At 43.2% G+C, this 22179-nt stretch overlaps 4 protein-coding genes across 13 annotated transcripts; 2 read left to right on the top strand and 2 right to left on the bottom strand.

Moving 5' to 3' along the window:
• Positions 1–1233: 1233 nt before the first annotated feature.
• On the bottom strand, positions 1234–2562 carry LOC117137211 (PH domain-containing protein DDB_G0287875). Its single transcript, XM_033298566.1, has one exon. It carries the CDS (start codon positions 2514–2516, stop codon positions 1350–1352), a length of 1167 nt encoding a protein of 388 aa, XP_033154457.1. The 5' UTR covers positions 2517–2562; the 3' UTR covers positions 1234–1349.
• A 326-nt stretch (positions 2563–2888) lies between these two features.
• Positions 2889–4346, bottom strand: LOC117137212 (grpE protein homolog, mitochondrial). Its single transcript, XM_033298567.1, has 3 exons — positions 4162–4346; positions 3748–4042; positions 2889–3471 (listed from the first exon to the last, which is right to left on the bottom strand). The coding sequence occupies exons 1-3, from the start codon at positions 4245–4247 to the stop codon at positions 3211–3213; spliced, it is 642 nt and encodes a 213-aa protein (XP_033154458.1). The 5' UTR covers positions 4248–4346; the 3' UTR covers positions 2889–3210.
• Positions 4347–5246: 900 nt separating this feature from the next.
• On the top strand, positions 5247–10159 carry LOC117135606 (NAD kinase). 5 transcript variants are annotated; one of them, XM_033295965.1, is made up of 4 exons: positions 5247–5425; positions 8487–8804; positions 8867–9449; positions 9509–10159. In XM_033295965.1, the coding sequence occupies exons 1-4, from the start codon at positions 5262–5264 to the stop codon at positions 9794–9796; spliced, it is 1353 nt and encodes a 450-aa protein (XP_033151856.1). In that variant the 5' UTR covers positions 5247–5261; the 3' UTR covers positions 9797–10159. The 5 variants fall into 5 exon arrangements, with proteins under 5 accessions (XP_033151856.1, XP_033151854.1, XP_033151857.1 ...); XM_033295963.1 differs by lacking the exon at positions 5247–5425 and adding an exon at positions 5986–6314; XM_033295966.1 differs by lacking the exon at positions 5247–5425 and adding an exon at positions 6348–6470 and having other exon boundaries at positions 9509–10158.
• A 650-nt stretch (positions 10160–10809) lies between these two features.
• On the top strand, positions 10810–21080 carry LOC117135605 (NAD kinase). Of its 6 annotated transcripts, XM_033295955.1 has the most exons (5): positions 12975–13121; positions 15875–16287; positions 19114–19491; positions 19608–20265; positions 20402–21080. In XM_033295955.1, exons 2-5 carry the CDS (start codon positions 15956–15958, stop codon positions 20687–20689), a joined length of 1656 nt encoding a protein of 551 aa, XP_033151846.1. In that variant the 5' UTR covers positions 12975–13121; positions 15875–15955; the 3' UTR covers positions 20690–21080. The 6 variants fall into 6 exon arrangements, with proteins under 6 accessions (XP_033151850.1, XP_033151849.1, XP_033151846.1 ...); XM_033295959.1 differs by lacking the exons at positions 12975–13121; positions 15875–16287 and adding an exon at positions 10810–10952; XM_033295958.1 differs by lacking the exons at positions 12975–13121; positions 15875–16287 and adding an exon at positions 11424–11911.
• Positions 21081–22179: the final 1099 nt, after the last annotated feature.

Here is a 22179-nt window from a genome sequence, read left to right as displayed (position 1 = left end):
TAAGCCTACGGATATTTTTAGTATCGCATTTTCAAGATACTTACTACCTCTTTGTTAAGAACTAATCCTTACATTTGCTTAGATTAACTTGTGCAAAATGCTTAACAACTTTTTTGATTTCTTATTTTTGATATGAGTTATTTAGGTTACAATTAAAATGTTATCCATCTACGATTAGGTTTACATACAATTTAATTTGTATTTAATTTATTTAATTTATATGAATTTAAAGGCATACTTTTAGGGAGACGTTAGAAAATGCTTTATTTTCTTGGTATTTTACAGCACTAATTTTGTGGAATACACAGCCAACAAGTTGGGCATATTTTCGAATTCGACTGAAGGTCTCACTGCTGGCCGCACATTGATTTTTCACTTCGTCTCGATCCAATCCGGTTTATTGCTCGTGGAGATGGCCTCATCTCTTATCTTCCAGAACCACGTGTTGTCCAATGCACGCTCAACTGCCCATTTTCCAGGGTAGCAGAGTGCTATTTTGAAGGACACATAGTAAACCCATCGACAATCTTACCAAATGTCTGGCTTACTTTCTGGGCCTTGCATTTCTTTTAAATTGTCACACAATAAGGTATGCATACATATATACATATGTATGTATATATTTAGTTAAGTACATCTGCGTTGTCCTATGCACGCTCATATGCCCATTTTCCAGGGTATTTGGGTGCTATTTTTGAAGGACATATAGAAATCATGTGAACAATCTTACCGAAACGTTTTGCTAACTTCCTGGCACTGCTTTTCATTTAAATTGTTGAACAATTATGAATTCCATTAACTAGAAAGCGTTAGGTATTAAACTGTGGTTGAATTCACAAAATAGGCCACAGTTATGCAATAAACGCTAGAAAAAAAACGGTAGTATTTAATAACGTGTTGACTAACATCTGCGGATAAAATAGCTTTGCGTTTTGAGGTACTAACCACAGTATAAAAATCGATGTTAATTGCTACGTGCTTAACCCCTTAAGAACCCATGTGGCATTTCACAAATTATTAAAATTACTTTTTATTAAAGTGAACCTCTCAAATCTGCTTGCATATATACCCATAATAATATCATATCCATAATGATTTCCAATTTTCTTATGAAATTCCTGATTTAAACATAATAATATGAATAATATGAATGATAGAAATATACAATCTGCAATAGATTTATTATAAGATCATACACATTCGCAATAAAGCCCCTTATTATTTTAAAACTCATTTGATTTTTAGTTTTATATTATGAAACCATTACAAAATGAGATCACTAAGCTAGTTGGTTTATATGGAAAATATATTTCATTTGAAATGGTCTTAAGACTAGTCACACATTCCGCCTACTTAAGTGCTTGGGACGCCTCGATCAGTCGCTGGAGATCATCGTTGTTGCTCAGGGCGTGCTGCACGGCCTTGAGCACCTGGGCGTCCATGGCCTGGGTCTGCTCGGGACTGAGTGCCAGGGTGCTCAGGCGCTTGGCAAGTTCCGCCAGCTTGGGCTGCCGCTCCAGAAAGATTTCCACGACTTGGGGCGAGATATTGGCCATTTTGGCCAACTGCTGGATGTGTGGAGGCAGGGTTGAGTATTTGCCCTCCGCATCCTCTTGCATGATCAGCTTGGGCGTGTTGAGATGGGGCTTGGTCACCGGAGCAGGTGTTGTTGTGGTAGTGGTGGTGGTGGTCACCTGGATTGGCTTCGTGGTGGCCAGTGACACGGGACGCAGTGGAATGGGATAGTGATACGGCAGTGGCTGCCTAACCAGGATAGGACGCAGGGGTTTCAAGCCAGCAGGAGGAGGAGCCACAAAGACGGGCTGGAAAGAGCCAGTTGGCGGAGCGATGAACGGCGCAGGAGTGGTGGTAGTAGTGACCTGACCAGACCACAGGTTGTACTGCTTCATAAAGTCGCCGAAACGTTGCATTAAACTCAGCTCAGGACGGGGATCTGCTGTGGTGGTGGATTTTTCCTCGGGCATCTCATCGTAGCTGGCATTGCCCATGGTGTTGTCATCATCATCGTCATCGTCCTCGGCCTTCTCTTGCTCCTCGGGCACATTCTCCTCCTCCGCCTCCTCGAAGTGCAGCGCATCTAGGTACTGTTTCATCAGCGCCAAACCCTCCTCCGTTCCAGTTAGCGTGCGTATATAATCTATGGTTTCGCTGGCACCATCCGTGCCAATCATCTCGCCTAGCTCCTCGAGACTGGGCAGATCTTTGAGGCCCAGCTTGTTGTGAGCAATGTCCAGGAGATCAGCAGGGTAGCCAGAGGTTGGAGCAGCCGTCGTGGTCGTCGTAGTTGTTGTGGTGGGCTTTATCAGTTTGTAGACCGGCAGGTTGTAGTACAAGGCGTTCTGTAGCTTGGAGTCCATTCTAGGTGGGAATTTTCTATTGATGTCCACTATAATAGCGCTGTCTTGTCCATAAAAACGGGGCAGCATCGACACTCTAGCCTGGATGCACTGCACCATGGCCAAGGACCAGAGAAAACGCATTAGCACACCAATCATTCCGTTCACTTCAAATGTTTAAGGACAACTAACCCATGATAGTTCAAAACCGTTTGAAGTAGACTTTGAACTCTGGCGCAAATCTCGTTTTAGGGAACCCACCATCTGTGCTTCCTCTGAATTCATGGGAACGTGCTGGAAGCCTACCTGCTGGGTCATAGAAAATCACGCATTTCCATTGAATTTTCCACCTACGCGACGAGCAGGAATGCGATTACGCTCCGCTACCTGGTTTTTGTAAACAAAAGAAATGGGTTTTCAAGAGGGATTCGAATTTCAAGGGCTAAGGAAAACGGGGAAATCAAAGGAAACTAACAAGAGACCTAGATAAACAGAGTCTCCAAATGAGAAATACATATACAAATATCTTGGTATATTTCAACAAACTAAAACATGTTTTATTATCGTAATTAAACCTTAAAGTGGAACACTCGATGGCCACGCGTGTGGTACAAATTGTGGCCATCAAATCCAGTCACAGATCTCTTAGAAACTAGGAGGAATTCTAAATTCGCAAGCTTTGCCCGAAGGATGCGTTTGTGTTTGTGGGATAGGTTGTATTTACACAGGGTTTACGTACATGAATTTTGCAGCGGAAAACAAATTGCAAACAACTGAGAGACACACGCCATGTAAATTGGTTTAGGGGGGGGTACTGGGAATTTACACATGCCTCTGGGCAGCCGCATGGCTATCAACACTTCGACACGCCCACCAAGGCCGGGCGTATGCAACGCTCGTGCAGTTTGTAGCCCAGCTTGGTCACCTCCACCACGGTGTTGGCCTCGACGGTCTTGTCCTCCTTCTGGAACAGCGCCTCGTGCTGATTGGGGTCAAACTTCTGGTTGATGGGATCCAGTGGCTCCAGTCCGTGTCGCTTGAACACCTGCAGCAGCGAAGCGCGCGTCATGGTGAGGCCCTCGTACAGGTTCTTCAAATCAGCATTGCCGCTGAGCTGCAATAATTAAGATCATTAGTAAGGGTAGCTTTACAAATGTTAATGCTGTCTATAAAGTCTAAAATAGCTAATAAAACTTTGAATAGAAGAATTCCCTAGAGTTATCCACCTATCTCAATTTAAAATACCCGAAGAAATCTAGAAGATTGTAATGTCATCTTCAAGTATTGGCAACAAATAATTACGAAACTCCTATCTCAACCTGTTGAACCTTTTTTCGGGCTCGAAACCTTAAGATACCCGAAAGCACGGCACCTAGCATGTAGTTCGTACCTTATCCTTGGGCACCGCCTGTGTGGCATGTCCCAGGGTGTCCGCCACCTCGAGCAGATCCTTGCAGAAGCTCTGGATGCCAAAGATCTTGGCGTCGCTGATCTGTTTGTTCAGTCGGTTCCTCATGTTTTCGCTGTCGGCGAGCGAACGCTTGTATTTGTCCAGTAGCTCGGCATTCTGCTCCTTGGCGGCGGCCAGTTCCTTGGTGAGTTTCTCCACTTCTGGCGAGGATTCGGTGGCCTTCTGCTCCGCCGTTTCTTCCGGCTGTTTCTCTGTGCTGTACAAACGGAGGGCACTGGTTGTGTGGTAGACGAAGAGGGTGAAACGGGAGGCAATGTTAGAATTACGTGCGAAACGACAAACGTGCGCCCTCATTACGTCACAGATAAGAGGAAGCAATGCGGCCGGATTTACCTGATATTTTGGGAAGTGACCGATGACCGCAGGTGGACGAGTCGCCAGCCAAAAATTTGCAGAGGTAAAGCTGCCTTTGCTGACATTATGCTTAGCTTTTTCGTACGTTAAATAAACTTATTTCGCTTTTGACGTAAAATCGTCGGCTTCACAGCTCTCCCAACAATCGATTTATGTTCGATGGTTACTTTTATCGATTGCACCCGGTGTTGGGGCTTAGTGTGACCGCAGCGCTGCTGTAGAATGTAACAGTCAAGTCGGATGTAGAAAAGATGTAAGCTCAAATTTTCAAATGTAAGAAATTTATTTAAATCCAAAGAACTCACTTTAAATAATAAACATACTTAAAAAGAAATTAAGAAGAAAATCAGTGCAAGTAATAAATAAATATTTAAATAGCAACAAATGTACCAAAATGATGTCAAAATTCTATGTAATTTTACCATTTTACACATTTAAACCAAAAAATGCAAAATAATTGCAAACAATTATTATTAATAAAAAATCCCTACTTGAGGAGCAGTAGTTCCTGACACCCCTGAGAATTCACCTTGGTCATAAATGGAAATTTTAAGCGACAAAATATTTCTTATATAAAATGGACAAACGGAATATGCAAATGGCATATAAAAATGTGAAAATGTGTATCGACAATATTGGCAGGCAGGTCCACTTAAAAACCCCACGATCGGTGTTAATGCAAAAATGGGCCTATATTCTTGGCGCTACCTTCGGACATATATTATTAAGAGTGCGCCACCGGCTATTAATCCACGCATAGCTTATAAATCGATCTCATACCAGATCGGCCACGCCCCGGGGCCGCCAAAATATGGACCGCTCGAAAAAAGTTGCTCTGGAAATGTAAATATGGGGAGGCTCTTAATGAATTCAAAGTACGAGTGTACGAGGCGGGCATAGCATCTATTCAACAACTTACCTCTCCGGATCGCACTGCCAAGTATTACATATGCGCATGCATTGTATATATTTTGGAAAACGAAGCACGAGAAGTCACTTAGTTGGATCTAGCCACCGGAACAACGAGGTTGTCGTCTTAAAACTCGGTTTTTTTTCATACATTTCCAAAATAAAAAAAAATGCGTGAGGAGGATCTCCAATTGGCCCTCCAAATGGTGGCAAGTACTTCGGTGTCCAGTTCCCTGGAGGAGGAAAACGATGGAGCGGCAGCCACGTCGCCGGGCAACTCACCCAAGCCATTGAGAAGGGTCCTGGATTTGAGTGAGAGGCGTAAACAATTCAGGTGGGTGGATTAAGAAAGCTGTACAAAAAAGGGAGCTTAAGTGATAAACATAGTAAACATGTAGTTTTGACTAGTTTTTATAGAAAAACTACATGCTAAACTAGTTTCAACAGTGTCTATGGTAGATTTCAAATTAAAGAAAGAATCCAAGTGCTATTAATAGCTTTCTTTGCAATAAAAACACATTAAAAAACAATATATTAAATTATATTTTTAGATCTAATTAAAGTTTTTCACACAATGCCATTTCTCCGTCATATAGTTGTATATTGTTTATAAGCGGTTCTAAAAATAAACAACAAAAATGTTTGTTTGAGAGGTTAAAAGCACTCAAAAACACGTACAAATTAGGCTAAAAATATAAACGGTGTTTTCACGTGCCTGACTAATTTGCAATGCCAAGTACACTCCTTTGTCCACATTAATTATGAATGACGAATGCTCTTCTGAATGACGAAGGTGAAGACATCCGTTGGGTTTTTAAATTTCGCGCTTGTTTTCGCGATAGGCCAAGAAATCGATGCTATCGATTATTTAATCGGCTTATTGACAGCCCTAGCCAAAACTTTGACCAGTTTTTTTTGCATCGAAAGAATTCGTTAAATATCAGTGCGGTTTACTGCATTTAAACGGCATATATAGCACGGCATTCCTCCAGATAGGGTACAGATGTGACCCTGATCTCTCCAAGCATCTGCAGTCATAACAGTGGGATGCCAGCGCCAGAGGACCTAAACTCCTCCGACCAAGAGGAATATTTCTGCACCGAAAAGGACGCCGCTGCCGATGGAAATCATCTGTTGCATGCCCCTGGAACGGCGGATGGAGCAACTGCATCCACCTCGGCTCCGGGACTGGGCGGCAACCACATGACCAGCAGCTGGTGGTGGTAAGGTCCCAATCACCTGCCCGAATTTGTAATCATGCGGTCTTACACACAACTCTTATCGGATTCCCATCTCACATGCAACAGCACAGTGGTGGCCGTGCGAATAGGTGCTTTAAGCGATAATTCCATTGCCCTGGCACGCGACTAGCATTCAGTGTATGTTTTGTTTAATTGTTTGTGGTAATATACTGCTATAATCTTACTATTAATTAAGTAAGTAGGCTGACATAGATTTTAGGGTAACAAAAATGCTATGATGCACATAGGAAAGTTTATTAGTTGATTATAATGTATTTGATATTTGACGGTTTTTGAAAAATGGGTACTAGGTCGTTGGAAGATGAATAATTAAACAGCATATTAAGTAAGTTAAGGAACTCATAGAAGAACCACTTCACACAATCTTTCCTCGTAAAAGTTGAATAACCCATCTCAAAATGGTTTTCTTGATTCCATTTAAACGAAAGAAATTGAAAAGCGATTTGGTCTAGACTTGCGGCAATTTCGGTAATTGATACGCTTTGATAGCTTCGATGTTATCAATTGAACTGATAATTGATCGCCAAGGCCTCTGCGCCTGCGCTCTGCTAAGTGCGATCTGGATTGGAAACGGGAAGCTGTCATTGGCGCGGAGTAGAAAACCCAGTCCGCTGCGGACCAACGTGGTCAACTCAGGCGCTCAGTTGTTGCTCGCACTCGCGATCGCCCGGTTGACAAATTCAGGGCCCTCCGTCATTTCCATTATGGCCATCAATTTTCCGCCCGTTTGTGCGCAATAATCACTTGAGGAAAATCGTTGGGAAATTATCTATCCCTCGACATAAAGTTAAAGTGAACGAAAAAGAAGGCGTTTTCTTAAACACTCCATCAGCGTAATGCATTTCTGATTACCAGTTTGTGTGCCGCATTCGCTGATAAAACACTTTCTCTTTTACGGCCGACACATTCACATTTTTTGGGCTCATATTTTGATGGCTCATCGATGAAAAGTGCGTGGGCGTGTTATTTTTAAAAGCAACCGACTCTTGTGTTGTGAAAACAAAACTCTAACCTTGGTCCCTTTTCCGCTGGCCAAAACAATGCGGTCCGACTGCATTCCATGAGCGCAAGTGTACGAAACTGCATTTTTCGGAGCCAAAAAGTGGAGTTACTAGCAGAAATGGCTTTGTCGGACATTGATTTGGCTACCTTGCACGAGAATCGCTTGGAGCAGCGCTGGCACTACGGATTGCCCAATAGCCACCACATATACCATCAACATCATCATGATGGATTCAGTGCCATGACGCGGCTCTGTCTGGAGCGCAATCTGCAGAGGAAAGTGCAGCCGGACCTCAACGGAAAATGTCTGGCACGGGGACGTTCCCGGCAGAATGCCAATGCCATTGATTCGTCGTCAGGTGGTGGGCAACGCAGGCGATCCGGCACCTGGCCGTAAGTGGACAAACAGCTGAAAGGTGCCCCTAGCTATAAGATTGCATGCGAAAAGCATGGAATTCGTAATCCAAATACAAATCGGTATGATGGCGCAATAAGTGCACTAGCAAAAATATGGTCCCTAGTTCCATTTTCATGTGGAATAAAGATTTAATGTTCCATTCGAACTATTGAAACAGAAACTTGACTATAATGCTGATCTTGTGAATGTGGACATAATTCTTTATAAATAAGTTTCCTTACAACGTTTAAATGTTTAACATAGCCCCCGTTTTTCTTAGTGCATCTACGAATGCAAGCAGGAAGGGGAATTGGAAATGCGATTCTGGGGAATCGTCTCCCATCAGCTCCCAATGTTTTTCTCTTGACTTCTTTCTGCCTTCGCAGTCGCCATTTGCATAAGGTTGATTTACAGTTGAGAGAAGTTAGTCTGCATACTGCAAAGGTGGAGAAAACAAGCCAAATATTCTGGAAATCCTGTAGAGATATTGAAATATGTTTCCCCTGCGTCCTGATCAGCCGCAGGCGGTTGCCTCGTTTCCGCTCCACAGCTCCTTGAGCATCGAAGAGTTCAACAATGTGAAGTGGGAGGATATAAACGATTGCAATAACAATTGCATTCGGGAGGAGCCAGTTCTAATACCCAAAACCAACCGCCATATTCTAAGGTCTTTAAGGAGCTAGATACTTTGTTGTGTCCATACTTATTCTTCTGTTTTCCCACCTCCTTTACAGGCGCACTCGCAGCTTGAATGCACCCTCGCCTGTCCAGCAGTTCGGACCATGTGGTCGCATCATGAAAAACTCCGCCATGGTGATGCAGATCCAAGATCCGGCTAGTCAACGTCTCACCTGGTACAAGCCACCACTCACCGTGCTGGTGATCAAGAAGGTCAGCGATGCATCGGTGCTGGCGCCGTTCGTCTATCTGGTGGACTGGCTGCTGCAGGAGAAGAACATGGTCGTTTGGGTGGAGTCGGCCGTGCTGGAGGATGCCCAGCTCAACGAAAATGTGCGATTCAAAGCCATTCGGGATAAGCTAGTGACTTTCAAGTGAGTCTGTGTAATGGTAGAATATGCTTATAATATTAATAACCTAACCATTAATCCCACAGAGATGGCCGGGATGATCTGACCGATCGCATAGACTTTATAGTTTGTCTGGGTGGCGATGGCACCCTGCTGTATGCCTCGCTGCTCTTCCAGCAATCTGTGCCTCCCGTCATGGCCTTCCATCTGGGCTCCCTGGGCTTCCTCACACCCTTCCGTTTCGACAACTTCGAGGAGCAGCTCACCAGCGTCCTGGAGGGTCATGCTGCCCTAACGCTTCGCAGTCGTTTGCGCTGTGTTATGCATCGCAGAAGCGATAGAAAACACGAGGCTAAGACTCTGGAGGTAGATCCAGATGGAGAGGCGCGACCTGCAGCCAACAGCATACTGGTGCTCAACGAAGTGGTCATTGATCGCGGTCCCTCGCCCTATCTGAGCAATATTGATCTGTTTCTGGACGGAAAGTACATCACGTCGGTGCAGGGCGATGGCCTGATCGTATCGACGCCCACGGGAAGCACGGCATATGCGGCGGCGGCCGGTGCGTCCATGATCCATCCCTCCGTGCCGGCGATTATGGTGACTCCCATCTGCCCGCATTCGCTCAGCTTCCGACCCATTGTGGTGCCAGCAGGAGTGGAGCTGAAGGTGGGTCGCTTTACCCATAATTTCCATAGATTTGTTTCTAACATCTGCTACATTTTCAGATATCAGTATCCCCCGAGAGCCGCAACACCTCGTGGGTTAGCTTCGATGGACGCAACAGGCAGGAGCTCTTCCATGGCGACAGCCTCCGCGTGACCACCTCCATTTATCCCGTGCCATGCATCTGCGCCCAGGATCAGATATCCGACTGGTTCGCCTCTCTAGCCGACGGACTGCACTGGAATGTGCGCAAGCGACAGAAGTGCCTGGACGAGCTGTCGGATCTGACGGCTTCCGGATCGGAGGACACGCTGGACGAGATCGAGAACATGAAATTTTACGATGTGTAGTGCGTAAGTCCCTGCTGCTAATAGAAACCGTAGGTTAGGGCTTTTAGTTGTAGTTCTAATGCTTCGCCCTTTCGCTTAGTGTGTAATTTTTGTAGTATTTTCGAAACAAATTGTTTAAACACATTTGCCAAATGTATGGAAATCATTTTAGTACTTTTACTGTTCGAAACGCCAGTGCTCTTGCAAAATTGTACATTTCAGCTAGTTAAATATAAGTGCAGTTGCAAACTGTAGCAAAAAGTTGTAGAGAGCATTGCGGAATGAATCTCAAATCTTTGAGAATTAACCTTAAAAAGTCCCACTTCTAAAATAATAAGCAATTGAATTATATATTACTTAATAAAATAATACCTGTAAATTCAGCTTGTAGTCGCGAATTAATGGAATGTTCCAAACATTTTACCAAATTTAGCTCGAACATAACTTTAAAAAACATTGTCAAGTTGTGCTGTAGATTAAGCCTGATTGCGAACTGATTGAAATGTGTTCTCCTCCAGCTTCGCCTTGTAGATTTCGCATTAGTGTAGTGCCAGCAAGCACACCCAGATCATCTGGACTGGTTTTAGAGCGCCTCTCCCAGGCCACTTGTTGCATGTTGTTCACCTCGCGACTGTCTTTGGATCCAATCGAATCGGATTGGATTGGATTCACGTGGTTGCCACGCACTTGGGCCTGTCAGAAAGCATTAGTTTGCATCGATTTGGGTGCGAATCGAAAGTGTATGTTGCTATCGCCGATGCTGAGGCTATATGCTTGCGCCCTCAGGCGGTACGAGCCATGTTCATTGCGCGGCTAAAATCTTGTGCCATTGTGTTCATGCGCGCGATCGTGTTTTAGCCGCATGTTTTCGCCTTTTTTGCCCGACGAACTCAAGGTGTGCGCCCCGTTTTTTGCGTATGCGTGCGACAGGTGTGCTATGCGTGCCTATCTGGTCGTGTGAACTGCATAAAATCTGAGCGTAGTTGATGGCGAACGTTGCCAGCGAACGGTTGTAATTGAATATATAGGGAATTGTGCTTCAGTTCGAAATGAATCCCGAAGATATGCAGCGGGCGCGGGAAATGGCCAATGGAGACGCCTCTACGCCTGGCAGTTCGCCAGCTCCGCTGAGGAAGGCACTGCCCATCAGTTTGCTGGAAAAGCGAACTCAGTTTCGGTAAGTTGTGGCGAAAATGTCCTTGAAGTGCCAGGAGTTTTTCAATTTTAAACTTAAGTAGAGGTGTAAAGGCTTTTATTGTATCTTTAAATGAAAGAAAGTTTTTAAAATAACTTTAAAAGAATACTTTTATGAAGTGCTTTCGACCTGGAAAAATTAAGTTTTTTCTATAGTTTTAGGAAGCTATTAATTTATTTAGTGTTACTCAAATATTTTAAATGTACGAATCTAGATGGTTTTATTTCGCTTCCCAAGCAAATCTTTGGTATCTGTGGCATACCTATTAATTAAACACACATAAGCCAGCAAACTTCAAAACCTAACAAATCGTGCTGTTTATTCTATTATAAACACATCTAATAATAAGCGAAAGCGCAATTTAAACTCTCGCGCCTTAGTGTGACCATAGGGTGATAACTGCTGATATGGGTATTTTACGCTCCGCGCACAACTGCCACACAGACGTGAATTGGTGCAGGAAAAAAACAAATAACATGGACCCATTGAAACTCGCGTTCGGGAAATTGCAAATCAGGAGCTAGTCGCCGCCTAGCCCAAAATCGGGAAGTTGTCCATCGAAAGTGGGTGTCGTCGGCAGGTGCAACGCGTTAGTGGGTCAAGCTGAGGCCAACACAACACAACACATCACTCACATTGGCGCACACATAGGTGCGCAGTCATACATATACACACACATACAGCTATAAGCAGGTGGCCAAAACAATGAAGTCCTCCAGCTCCATAACGGTTAACCCAGTACCAATGACAACCCCCTCGGCCGCGCAAACGGTGCCGAAGGCCACCCAGTGCAATGGATCCTACCACGACGACCACGACAATCAGCTGCTCCACGTGAACAGCGTACGACAGGGACAAGGAGGCACTGCAGCATCATCAGCACCGGGTCCTGGCCTGAATAACGGCACTGCCAGCGATGACCTCCAGATGCGTATGTGGTGGTAAGTGGGCGGCCCAGAGTGATGCCAACACCTGATTGCGGTTTCACGCCAGATCTGGCATTTTTTTTTTTGCTAGCTGTGAATCAGCTGTTAGGTTTTTGAATGTTAGCTTTGCAGCTTATATTTGCATTTGCTATATTGATCCCTCTGTAAAACTGTTAACTTAACATATGTTTAAGTTATTGCTAGTTCCTTAAAATCATTTAGTTTGACAACTATATAAAAAACAATAGAATACGATTCTTTTCCAGTTGCTGAAACATCACATTTCGAAATTAGAGGTTTGGTTAAAAAAAAAACAAAACTTAAGTACGAACGGAGACGAAATTTGAATTGTTATCAAATAAGTACAGCCCTGTTTTTCACAGCAGAGGAAATGTACCACCTACGTATACTATGTACATGCAGTATATAGTGAATTGTTGGCAATCAATTAGAGCTGGCGGGAAAATGCTTGGCTCTCGAGTGGCCCACACATGTTGTTTGGGTTCGTAATTTCTGCGAATTTTAACTGCTGTTAACACGTGTGACGAATGTGTGACATGTGCCAGTTGCAGGCCACTAAAATTTTCTGCACTTCATTTTCGATTTTGTAGCTCACTTTTAGACATTTTCTAAAAGTATAGATTTAAAGCTTCTGCTAACAGGGCTGTACATTTATTTATGCCAACTTTTCGACAAGTAATAATAATAATTTCGTGCTTAGATTGTTCTTATGGCGCTATAAAACGGAATTACGCGCTGACTGCATCAATCATATTTTTGTGAGATTTTGATAGCAGCAATTAAACAGCCACTGGCCGCTGATTACATTTACATAACAGTGAGAGCACCTGTTGCTCTTAAGCATACATACACATGATGTATATGTACATACATACATACATGCATGTGTATGCATGACGCGTGGCTGCGCTCAGCTGATTTCCAACCAGCGATGTCCGGCGAAAACCCGCCAAGCGATCTGGCCGTTCATTGTTTACAATCGCTCGGCTCGCGTACTTTTATTTTCGAATCGGAATCGCGCACAAATCGTCCAATTTAATCACCTTTTCGGCGTCGCAGCTCCAGCTCAGTTATCGCATATTCACCGGACAGCACGGTCGTGTTCGCTCTCAAACTCAAACTCACCTGTCGATCGTGGAACGTCGATTTGTCGATCGCTTTTCGACTCGGTCGTTTACCTAACTTACTCGCTTGCCGATCGCTGGTCAGTTTAAATGTTTAAGCCGCCGGAGTGCTGGAAGCTTCGCCTTGGCTCGAGCTAGTGCTAAGGAGAAAATAAAACAGATTATATAACGTGTAATTAGAGCACTCTGTTGGCAGCCACTGGTTAACGTTAACGTTAGCGTTGTTTTCTAGCGCACACATGACTTGGCATTTCTGGGCTCCGAGCCCCAAGCCCACTTTCGATTTCCTTCTACGGTCAGCAGTCAGCTGGCTAGCAATACATCTAGCTACAGATACAAAATCTTGCAGATACAATTCTTGCAGACTTTGCTAGATGGTTCTGCACTTAACTCAGCTCAGTCTGAAGAATCCACTCATGAACTGGAGGTCACATTATACAAATCGCGTTCTCAGTTTAGTTGCTTAATAAAAGCTTATCATCTCAAATAAGTTGCTATCGTTAAATGTTGCTACATTATTTTACAACTTACGCTTGAACTTAATTAAATCCAAATTTGAGTAAAAGATCATAGTTCTTTATTCCAATGAGTCCAATGTACTACAGATCATAAAGAATTTAGTAACCTAGTTTGACTGTCACATTCTTGGACTCACTTAAATAAACATTAAAGCAATGTTGTTAACCAGAATAAATAAACCCACAAGGGGTTAATTATTTATTCAAACTAAACGGACGCGTGCTTTGTACACACAAATGACAGTATAGCAATGTACTCAGTTTATTGTCAGGGCGCTTCATAAAATAAATCAAACAAATTAGTTACAAATATAGTAATTTATTTGATTATACTTTTGGATTATATAAATTATATAAATTGGGCATCACTGTAGCCAACTGTATTCATTACTTATAAAACAAAGCGTCAAGATTGCAGTTTATTACTACTTGAGATAGCTTGATGTATTATTGTTAAAGTGAAAACTGCTTGTTAATTGTATAATAATCTATGCAAAGCAATTTCCCCCACTGAGTACATTTTAATAACAAACAAAGGTTGCACGTGTACTACGAGTATGAAAGTTCAGCTTTAGTACCTGCATTTGCAACTTTGGAACCTATATGAATTCATGACGAAAGGCGTCATTTGAATTATGTATATCATGGCAAACCCGTGTTGACATGTGGGCACGTTGTGGCCAAGTGGTTCCACTAATCCGTAGGTGCAGTTCCCTTGTCCACTCGCCGATCCATTCAATGATAATCGCTGCACTTAGTCGATGCCGCTGCGCATTTCGCTGCTCGGTTCGTCAGTTTATTGATTAATTAATTTGTGCTCGCCGCCTATTTTGTTTCAGTTTTCTTTGTATAAGTCATGTCCATAAGTCATTTATAATTCGCTTTATGTTCGCCTCTATTGTCATAGTCCGATTACTACGGATGTAACCGGCGATATAGCGATATAGCGACTAGGGGCTGGTGTGGCTTGTGCCTTCCTTTGTTTGTTTGTTTGATTTACAGAAGCGTTTCAATGACTTGTGCTTACTTATTGCTTCCTGATCTGGGTAAAAATAGAAGAGCGGGCGGGCTTTGGATCACGCGATGCTATCACTTGGGTTATGCAATATAATAACTATATAGTTAATTAGAATTTCAAATGCGAGTGATCACTCGATTGAAACGAGTGGGATGATTAGATTGTTGTAGAGCTTAATAATAAATACGCCCCTCAAATATTAGTTGCAATTCTTTAGAAAATCAATTGAAGAATTCTTTTTCCCAAGTTCTCTCTGTACTTCCAAGCTTCAAGAAGACCTTCACAGGTACTTCCTCTGTCTGTTAAGACCTCCATCTTATCAGGCACTCAACAGAATCTTGGGGCGACCTCTGTTAATGAACTGCTGATGGGGCACTTTCGGAAAGAAACCGCAAAGATGGGAATCTTCAAGCTGATCGCACACACAGGTCACGATTTCTAGATTAATGCCTGGCGATACTGTTATGCCCAAGTGGGTTGTTGTTTTCCAAAGAGGCTGCAGAGAAGACTGTTTAATTGTGGTCCAAGTGGACGTATTCGGAGTTATTTTTTTTTTTTTTGGCTTGTTCAAAGGTTGTTGACCAAAAAGCGCAAACGCGATCACGAACAAAAAAGATTTAATTATATTTCTCGTTATAAAGCTAACTGTGCTTGTTTAGTACGTCCGAGTTATTTTTTCGTGCGGCTTTGCCAGCGGATTTCTTGCCAATTGATTTATACTTGACATCGTTATGTGTGCTGAAGCAGGCGATAAAAGTTGGCCAAGTCCAAATCCCGCCAAACCGCCCCAATCCCCCGCTGACGGAAGCTGGCTAATGACGCATATTAGGCCTTGTGCCGCTCCTTTCTAGCCATCTCTTAATGGCTCGCATCTCCCGCGATTTGGATGGCACTTGCGTCAAAGCCGGAACTACGTTGCTGGTCCGTTAGGTTGGCCAAATATAAAAAAAGCAACCAAAACAAACTATTCGATTGCTAATAACAAATTTATTTTGCACAAATTTCAAAAGAAACACAAAACCGGTTCGGATACGAAAACCCCAAAAAACAAAACTGATCGTTTTTGTTTATCAACTTTTACCACGCGCCACAGCAGTTACCTTTTTTATATCCCACAAAAATGTATTGCATTCTTTTGTTACCAAAACTGTTAGCTTGGTTAACACCTCCAGCAAAAGGGAGCAAGGTTAACTCGGCTATTTACCATTGGCTCAAAATCAGGGCCATTTCAAGGGTGTGAGCTTCCAAGAAATGCCAAGCGAAATGTTTACCTGAATTTTCCAATCCAAATTTGTAGTGGCAAAATGTTTTAGCAACGCGAATCTCCTGTGAACGTTTTGAGTGATATTGAATAATCCAGCAATCAAAAGACTTGAACATGACGTGCCTGTCGGACATTGACCTGGCCACCCTGCACCAGCACCGCCTGGAGGAGATCTTCAGCTACAAGCTGGCTTGGAGTGGCACTGGCCACCAGCAGACCCAGTACAATGATCTCCTCGTGCGCCACAATGCCTCGCTAAAGCGGCAGAGAATCATCCAGCATACGGCCAATACGGCCAATACGGCCAGCACAAGGGCCAAGGATCAAGCATTCACGGATGATTGTGTGGCCACCAGTCCAGGAAACATTCAGGCCAAATCCGAACAGGATCCGGATGACGGCTACTTCGATTCCACGACACGACGCACGCGTAGTGGCACTTGGCCGTAAGTAATCTCAACTAACCCAGTTCACGGCAACCCCGAAAAAATCCTGATAAGCAAAAGACAGAAAGCAGAACAGTCAAACAAAAATAGTTATGAACTAGATAAAACTAAGGGAATATGATTCACAATTTAAATAAAAAAAAAAATTTGCCTAAAAGCCAAATTAGCTTAAGAATGGAAACGTATGAAAGCTAAAAGAAAGGCTTAAATCCACCAGAAATATTTGATTAACAAAGTGAAACTTTTTTTTATTGTTATAAGCTGACTTAAAAACCAAGTAATATTAACCCAAGATATTTTATTTTACTCCATGACCTCGAATTTTTTATATATTTTCATAATGAGGTCTTAAAATACATTTAATTACTAACAACTAGACCTTGATTTCTAGAAATAACTCTCAGTCAACAAATTATATTCGATATAAACAAATTATTGAAAAGCAGAAAAAACCAATTATAAGAAAAAGAACAAAAAATACAATTAATTAATCATAGATGACGTATTTTTGCTCAGTGGGGTTTGTCTGAAAGTTATCAGGTCGTGCAGCATTTGTTCGCGGCATGTCCGCGATAAGAAGTGTAGCTCTGTAATCAAGTGTTTACCATGTTGTTGGTGCTTATCAGGTGTGAGAAGTGTGTGGTGTGCATTTAGGCGCTTATTGTTTACACATATCAAATTGGTTAATAGTACACATCGAACTTAGTATCAATTTCACAACGGATACTTTCCTATCAGCATGATTAAGCGAACTGTTATCAGTAAATTAGTTCCTTTGGGCTGCATTTGAAATCACGTATTTCTTAGTTAATTCATACAGGTAAACAAGTCCTTGACCTTTCTGCATAGTTCAGCGTTTGCTGCTGCGTGTTTTCATATTTCCATTATTTTTTTGGCCACTTAAAAACGAGTTTGTTAACACCTCGATCATTGGTACTACGTTGGCGCCGTCTGTTAATTTATGTGTAGGTTTTTTTTTTCTCTTTGACAGCTACTATTTTTTTACAGTTTGTTTCGAAGAACTTGAGATGCCAGTTAGATTCGAAATCGGTGCCAGTTTGTGCTCGGCGCCGGTCATAAACCAAGAGCAACAGGTAGACAGACGGACAAGCATACATACAATATTGAAATATATTCAAATCGGAACGAAATCGGAGTGACAGTCGCTCGTGACCGATTCGCCGTGCCGAAATCCAAAGGTGTGCAGGTCAGGTGGCTTTAACCGCATTTGCATGGCTTGTCTGGACGGCAAATCGATTATACATACATATGTATGTATATAGTATATAGTAGACCCCTCATTAAAGCCCTCGGGAAATTGAAAATGAACCGGACTTGGCGTTTACGATATGCCAGTGATTTAACGAATTTTAAAACATTGTCATGCTGACGTCCCATGGGCAATTAAGTGTCTTCTTGTGCCGATCGATTCTCTAGCCTGGAAATTAAGTTTAGTCTGTGTCTAGTAGCGATCGAACGAGTGCGTTTAACGGGCATTCACTGTGCAGCATGTCGCGTAAGTTAAGAAATGAATGTGAATTTCCTCAGAAGTCGTTATCATGATTAAGTCGTTGGAGAAACAAGATCACCTTCTGTCACCACATCCTCCTGCCTCAGAACGTATGCGTCATCTTAACGTAATTTCCTTGACGGGCTCCTTTCGCCCAAGTTTTTTGTCGTTGCGCCTTGTCTTTAAGTGAGTCAGTTCGTATTTTTATAATCACAATGGCACTATGTCCGTGATTGATTGATCAAAAAAGAGCAATGCGATTAAATTATGTTATTGATGAAGAATGATGTGGACTGTATCAATATGTTAAAACGTGTTTAAAATATAGTATTAGCACTTTGCGTTCTTATCTTACTGTTGGTGCTTTTTGATCAGAACGCTCGATTTATAGAAAAAGGAAATTAGTAGCGATTTTATTTTATTTACAGATATATTAATATTAATAATACAAACCAACGATTTTATACATTTCTTCAAAATATGAAAAGTAGCTAGAGCAATTATCTCTTTTAATTTTCTTAGATACAAAGATTAATTAATTAATTTACGGAACCCGATGCATCCCACTGTTCAGCATCAACGACGCCCATGGTGCAGTGGTCCAATTCCTGCTAGTCTATCTCTATCTCACGGCTCATTGGTTTACTCTTCTCTCTCTGTTAGCTTTGTGGCTCTTTGTGCTGAGTCACTGCGAATTAGCACATCAATCAAACCCGTTAGCAGCACCCCCGCACACTCACACTCACACACTCGCACGCACAAAGTTCAACAGCAGAAGCTCAGCATTGCTCTTGCTCCATCATTTCCATTTCCGCTCTCTTCGGGTTCTCTTTCGCGCTCTTCCGCTCTCTGTTGGCATGTGCAATTCCTGTTTGTTTGGGCCGCAGAATCAACAAGTTTATTTGCGCTGCTACGTGTTGTTGTAATGAAAACAAAAATATAAATTCGTTATACACATACCTTTATTTTGTGTTTTCGAACACCCAATTGGCCTGTCAGTGATTTTGTAACCTTCGAACGAGCAGCAGTCGCGCTCGCATCGGAATTCCCAACAAGTTTGTGTGCTGAGCACTACGTACCTGTCTATAAACCGATAATAAAAAGGGCGTGACCATCCAAAATAGCTAAGAACTTGGCGTTATGCAGCACCAAAAGTTAAGACTAGCTTCGGCCATGCAGCGCCAGATTTCCGAGGCTGAGGAGCAACAGGTGACCCCAGTGGCGCCCGATCCGCGTATTTTGAGGTGGACTCGTAGTGGCAAACCTTCTTTGTGTATCTGATCTTTAATGTGATTATTCTCTTTTGATATTTCCAGGCGCACTAGAAGTCTGAATGCTCCGTCGCCATTCCAGCATTTCGGGCCATGTGGTCGCATTATGAAGAACTCCGCCATGGTGATGCAGATTCAGGATCCGGCCAGCCAGCGTTTGACCTGGTACAAGCCACCACTCACCGTGCTCGTGATCAAGAAGAAGGACTCCCAGGTCCTGCCGCCCTTCGTCCAGCTGGTGGAGTGGCTGGTGCAGGAGAAGCACATGGTCGTATGGGTGGAGTCCGCCGTCCTTGAGGACAAGCTGCTGCGGGATGACGTTAAGCTGGAGCAGGAGAGCTCCAAGTTCCAAAAAGTGCACGCACAGTACGCCGGAGTAAGAGCGCGTTTCCTGCACCTCCGTGAAAAGCTAGTGACCTTTAAGTGAGTACAATTACGTAGCTAATTTGAGTTTCTTAAGTTATTTTTCATTGCACCAACAAATGAGAGTAGTTTTCTCGGAAGAAATAAGCTTATAAATTCCCTTTCCGTATCCGCAGAGATGGCCGCGATGACCTGACCGATCGGATTGACTTTATCGTCTGCCTGGGAGGCGATGGCACTCTGCTGTACGCCTCCCAGCTGTTCCAGCAATCTGTCCCACCGGTGATGGCCTTCTATCTGGGCTCCCTTGGGTTTCTTACGCCCTTCCAGTGCGACAACTTCCAGGAACAGGTGACCAATGTCCTGGAGGGTCATGCTGCTCTAACGCTACGTAGTCGCCTGCGCTGCTCCATCCACCGCAAGGGCGAACGCCGCAAGGAATCGCTGCTCCACTCGGTGGGTGGTAATCTCCTGATACCGGGTTTCCACAGGCAGCTCAACTATGTGGAGCTCAACAACGGACAAACAGGAAAAGCTGGCTGCAATAATAACAATGGCCACAACAATAGCATCCTGGTGCTCAACGAGGTGGTCATCAACCGAGGCCCCTCGCCGTACCTGAGCAACATTGATATCTTCTTGGACGGCAAATACATTACGTCGGTGCAGGGCGATGGCCTGATCGTATCGACGCCCACAGGAAGCACAGCATATGCGGCAGCAGCCGGTGCCTCCATGATCCATCCCTCCGTGCCGGCCATTTTGGTGACGCCCATTTGCCCGCACTCGCTGAGCTTCAGGCCCATTGTGGTGCCCGCCGGAGTGGAGCTAAAGGTGAGTTTGCTTATAATTAAATCCGCCACTTTACAAATTGAATTTTTCAATTAAGCAACTTTTTATGACATCGAAGCTTATGTGGACTTTGGCTGTTTAGATCGCGAAAACTAATAGCTTTCCCTTGACCTTGCAGATATCAATTTCACCTGATAGCCGCAACACCTCACGCGTCTCCTTCGACGGACGCAACGACCAGGAGCTGAACCATGGCGACAGCCTGCGAGTGACCACCTCCATCTATCCCGTGCCCAGCATTTGCTCCCAGGACCAAATCTCCGATTGGTTTGACTCCCTCGCCGAGGGTCTGCACTGGAATGTCCGCAAGCGGCAGAAGTGCCTTGATGAGCTGTCGGACTTGACCGCTTCGGGGTCGGAGGACACGCTCGATGAGTTTGACAATCTTCAGATCTACGATGCGTAATGGCAACCAAACCCAATCGCCGTTTGTTAGCGTGGCCAATTAGACTAGTTGTAGTCGTAGTTCATAGGGCTTGTGTGCTAGTGTGCAATTTGGTAGGCTTAATTATGTAGGGAAAATACTCTGTTGTACTATATACATATATTAAGTCGCTTGGTTGAAATGTTAAATGTTAATTGATTCCGATCGCAATGTTTGCTTAAGCTAGACCTATTCTGTTGATTCTTGTGAACAAAAAAAAATACAGCTTACGCGTAGCTCTTAAGTTTTTATTATTACATAACATACGACTAATTGCGTCGAGTGCTAAGTACTTAAGTTGACTCGCGTTATCTGTACAATTCGATGGAGGTAATAAAAACTGTATTATTTACTTAAAGCGCCACAAAATCCATTCCACTTGTGTTTCTTTTTTTGGTTTTGTTTTCGCGCAACAGGCAAATAAAAATGCAATTAACTAGATAAGTAGAGGGTGGAATGGCCGGAACAGTAGCCATCCATCCGCAAGGACACTTAAGACGACAAGGCTCTTGTAGAAGGGGAACTAATGGCTCGGCAATTGGTCAATGTCCAGGGTGCTAACTGAGAAGATGGATGGAGTGCAGAAGGGAGTGCACATTAATCATAAAATCACCAAAGGATTCTAAGTTAGAAAATGTAACGGATTAAATATGGTCATCAGATCAAGTACATCTTTACATTGCTTTGGATTGGGAATTATTTATTTGCTGCGCCTAAAAGTATGCCATCGTTATTTGTTTGCACAATGGTGAATGATTTTAATACTGTAGCTGACCGAAAAAAGTTTCTTTCCAACGATTTCTTAAGTGTAAAAGCCGCACGATAAATCAAAAGCATAAAATAAAAGCTGGCAATAAATGTGACTAGAAGTGTCCCATGCGACCACACCCTCTAAATGCTCGTGCGAGTGTGTGTACGTGCGAAGTGCGTTTATTATCAATTTTCACGCTTTTCCCCGGCGCCTTTCCACTTGCTCACTTGGCGAGCAACAAGTGAGGAGCCGAGTGATTTCCACAGCTTCCTACCGCTTCGGCATTTTCCTCTGACTGGCGGATAAAAGCAATGCGTATTATCCGAGCCATCCGATTGGTCGTCCTTGGCCACGCCTCCTTTTCGGACACTGCGCAGGACTAGTCATCTGCCTCAATTATATGCTAGTGGTTCCTCAAAGGAAAAGAAACGGCTGAAAGCACATTAATTTAATTTTTCTTTTATTCGTTAGCCGTCTTAAATGGTTTGCTCTATATTCTGGCCTAAACCCGCTTAATCGGGTCAAACCGGTTTCATTCAAACGCATTTTATTAAAATAAGTTAAAGAAATTGAAGAACATCTATATTTTCAACATCGAAAACTTACTCAAGTTGTAGGGTATTATAAATTATTAGGGATAAATATTTTTGTAACATTCAAAAAGTACCCAATGTGTAGGATATTATAAAAATATAAAAGGTACTATCTTCTTTTAAAGTCT

The sequence above is a fragment of the Drosophila mauritiana genome, chromosome 2R (genome assembly GCF_004382145.1).
Source record: "Drosophila mauritiana strain mau12 chromosome 2R, ASM438214v1, whole genome shotgun sequence".
Lineage (NCBI taxonomy): Eukaryota > Metazoa > Arthropoda > Insecta > Diptera > Drosophilidae > Drosophila > Drosophila mauritiana.
This window is presented reverse-complemented; position numbering and strand designations above follow the sequence as displayed.

Excerpts from the sequence above, each read along its gene's own strand:
- LOC117135605 (XM_033295955.1), top strand. The coding sequence starts at position 15,956 with ATGACGTGCCTGTCGGACATTGACCTGGCCACCCTGCACCAGCACCGC. Across the intron at positions 16,288-19,113 it reads ACGCGTAGTGGCACTTGGCC|GCGCACTAGAAGTCTGAATG; the intron begins GTAAGTAATCTC and ends TGATATTTCCAG. Across the intron at positions 19,492-19,607 it reads GAAAAGCTAGTGACCTTTAA|AGATGGCCGCGATGACCTGA; the intron begins GTGAGTACAATT and ends CCGTATCCGCAG.
- LOC117137212 (XM_033298567.1), bottom strand. The coding sequence starts at position 4,247 with ATGTCAGCAAAGGCAGCTTTACCTCTGCAAATTTTTGGCTGGCGACTC. Across the intron at positions 4,043-4,161 it reads GTCACTTCCCAAAATATCAG|TGCCCTCCGTTTGTACAGCA; the intron begins GTAAATCCGGCC and ends CCACACAACCAG. Across the intron at positions 3,472-3,747 it reads AGGCGGTGCCCAAGGATAAG|CTCAGCGGCAATGCTGATTT; the intron begins GTACGAACTACA and ends TAATTATTGCAG.
- LOC117137211 (XM_033298566.1), bottom strand. The coding sequence starts at position 2,516 with ATGATTGGTGTGCTAATGCGTTTTCTCTGGTCCTTGGCCATGGTGCAG.
- LOC117135606 (XM_033295962.1), top strand. The coding sequence starts at position 7,414 with ATGAGCGCAAGTGTACGAAACTGCATTTTTCGGAGCCAAAAAGTGGAG. Across the intron at positions 7,749-8,486 it reads AGGCGATCCGGCACCTGGCC|GCGCACTCGCAGCTTGAATG; the intron begins GTAAGTGGACAA and ends CCTCCTTTACAG. Across the intron at positions 8,805-8,866 it reads GATAAGCTAGTGACTTTCAA|AGATGGCCGGGATGATCTGA; the intron begins GTGAGTCTGTGT and ends TTAATCCCACAG.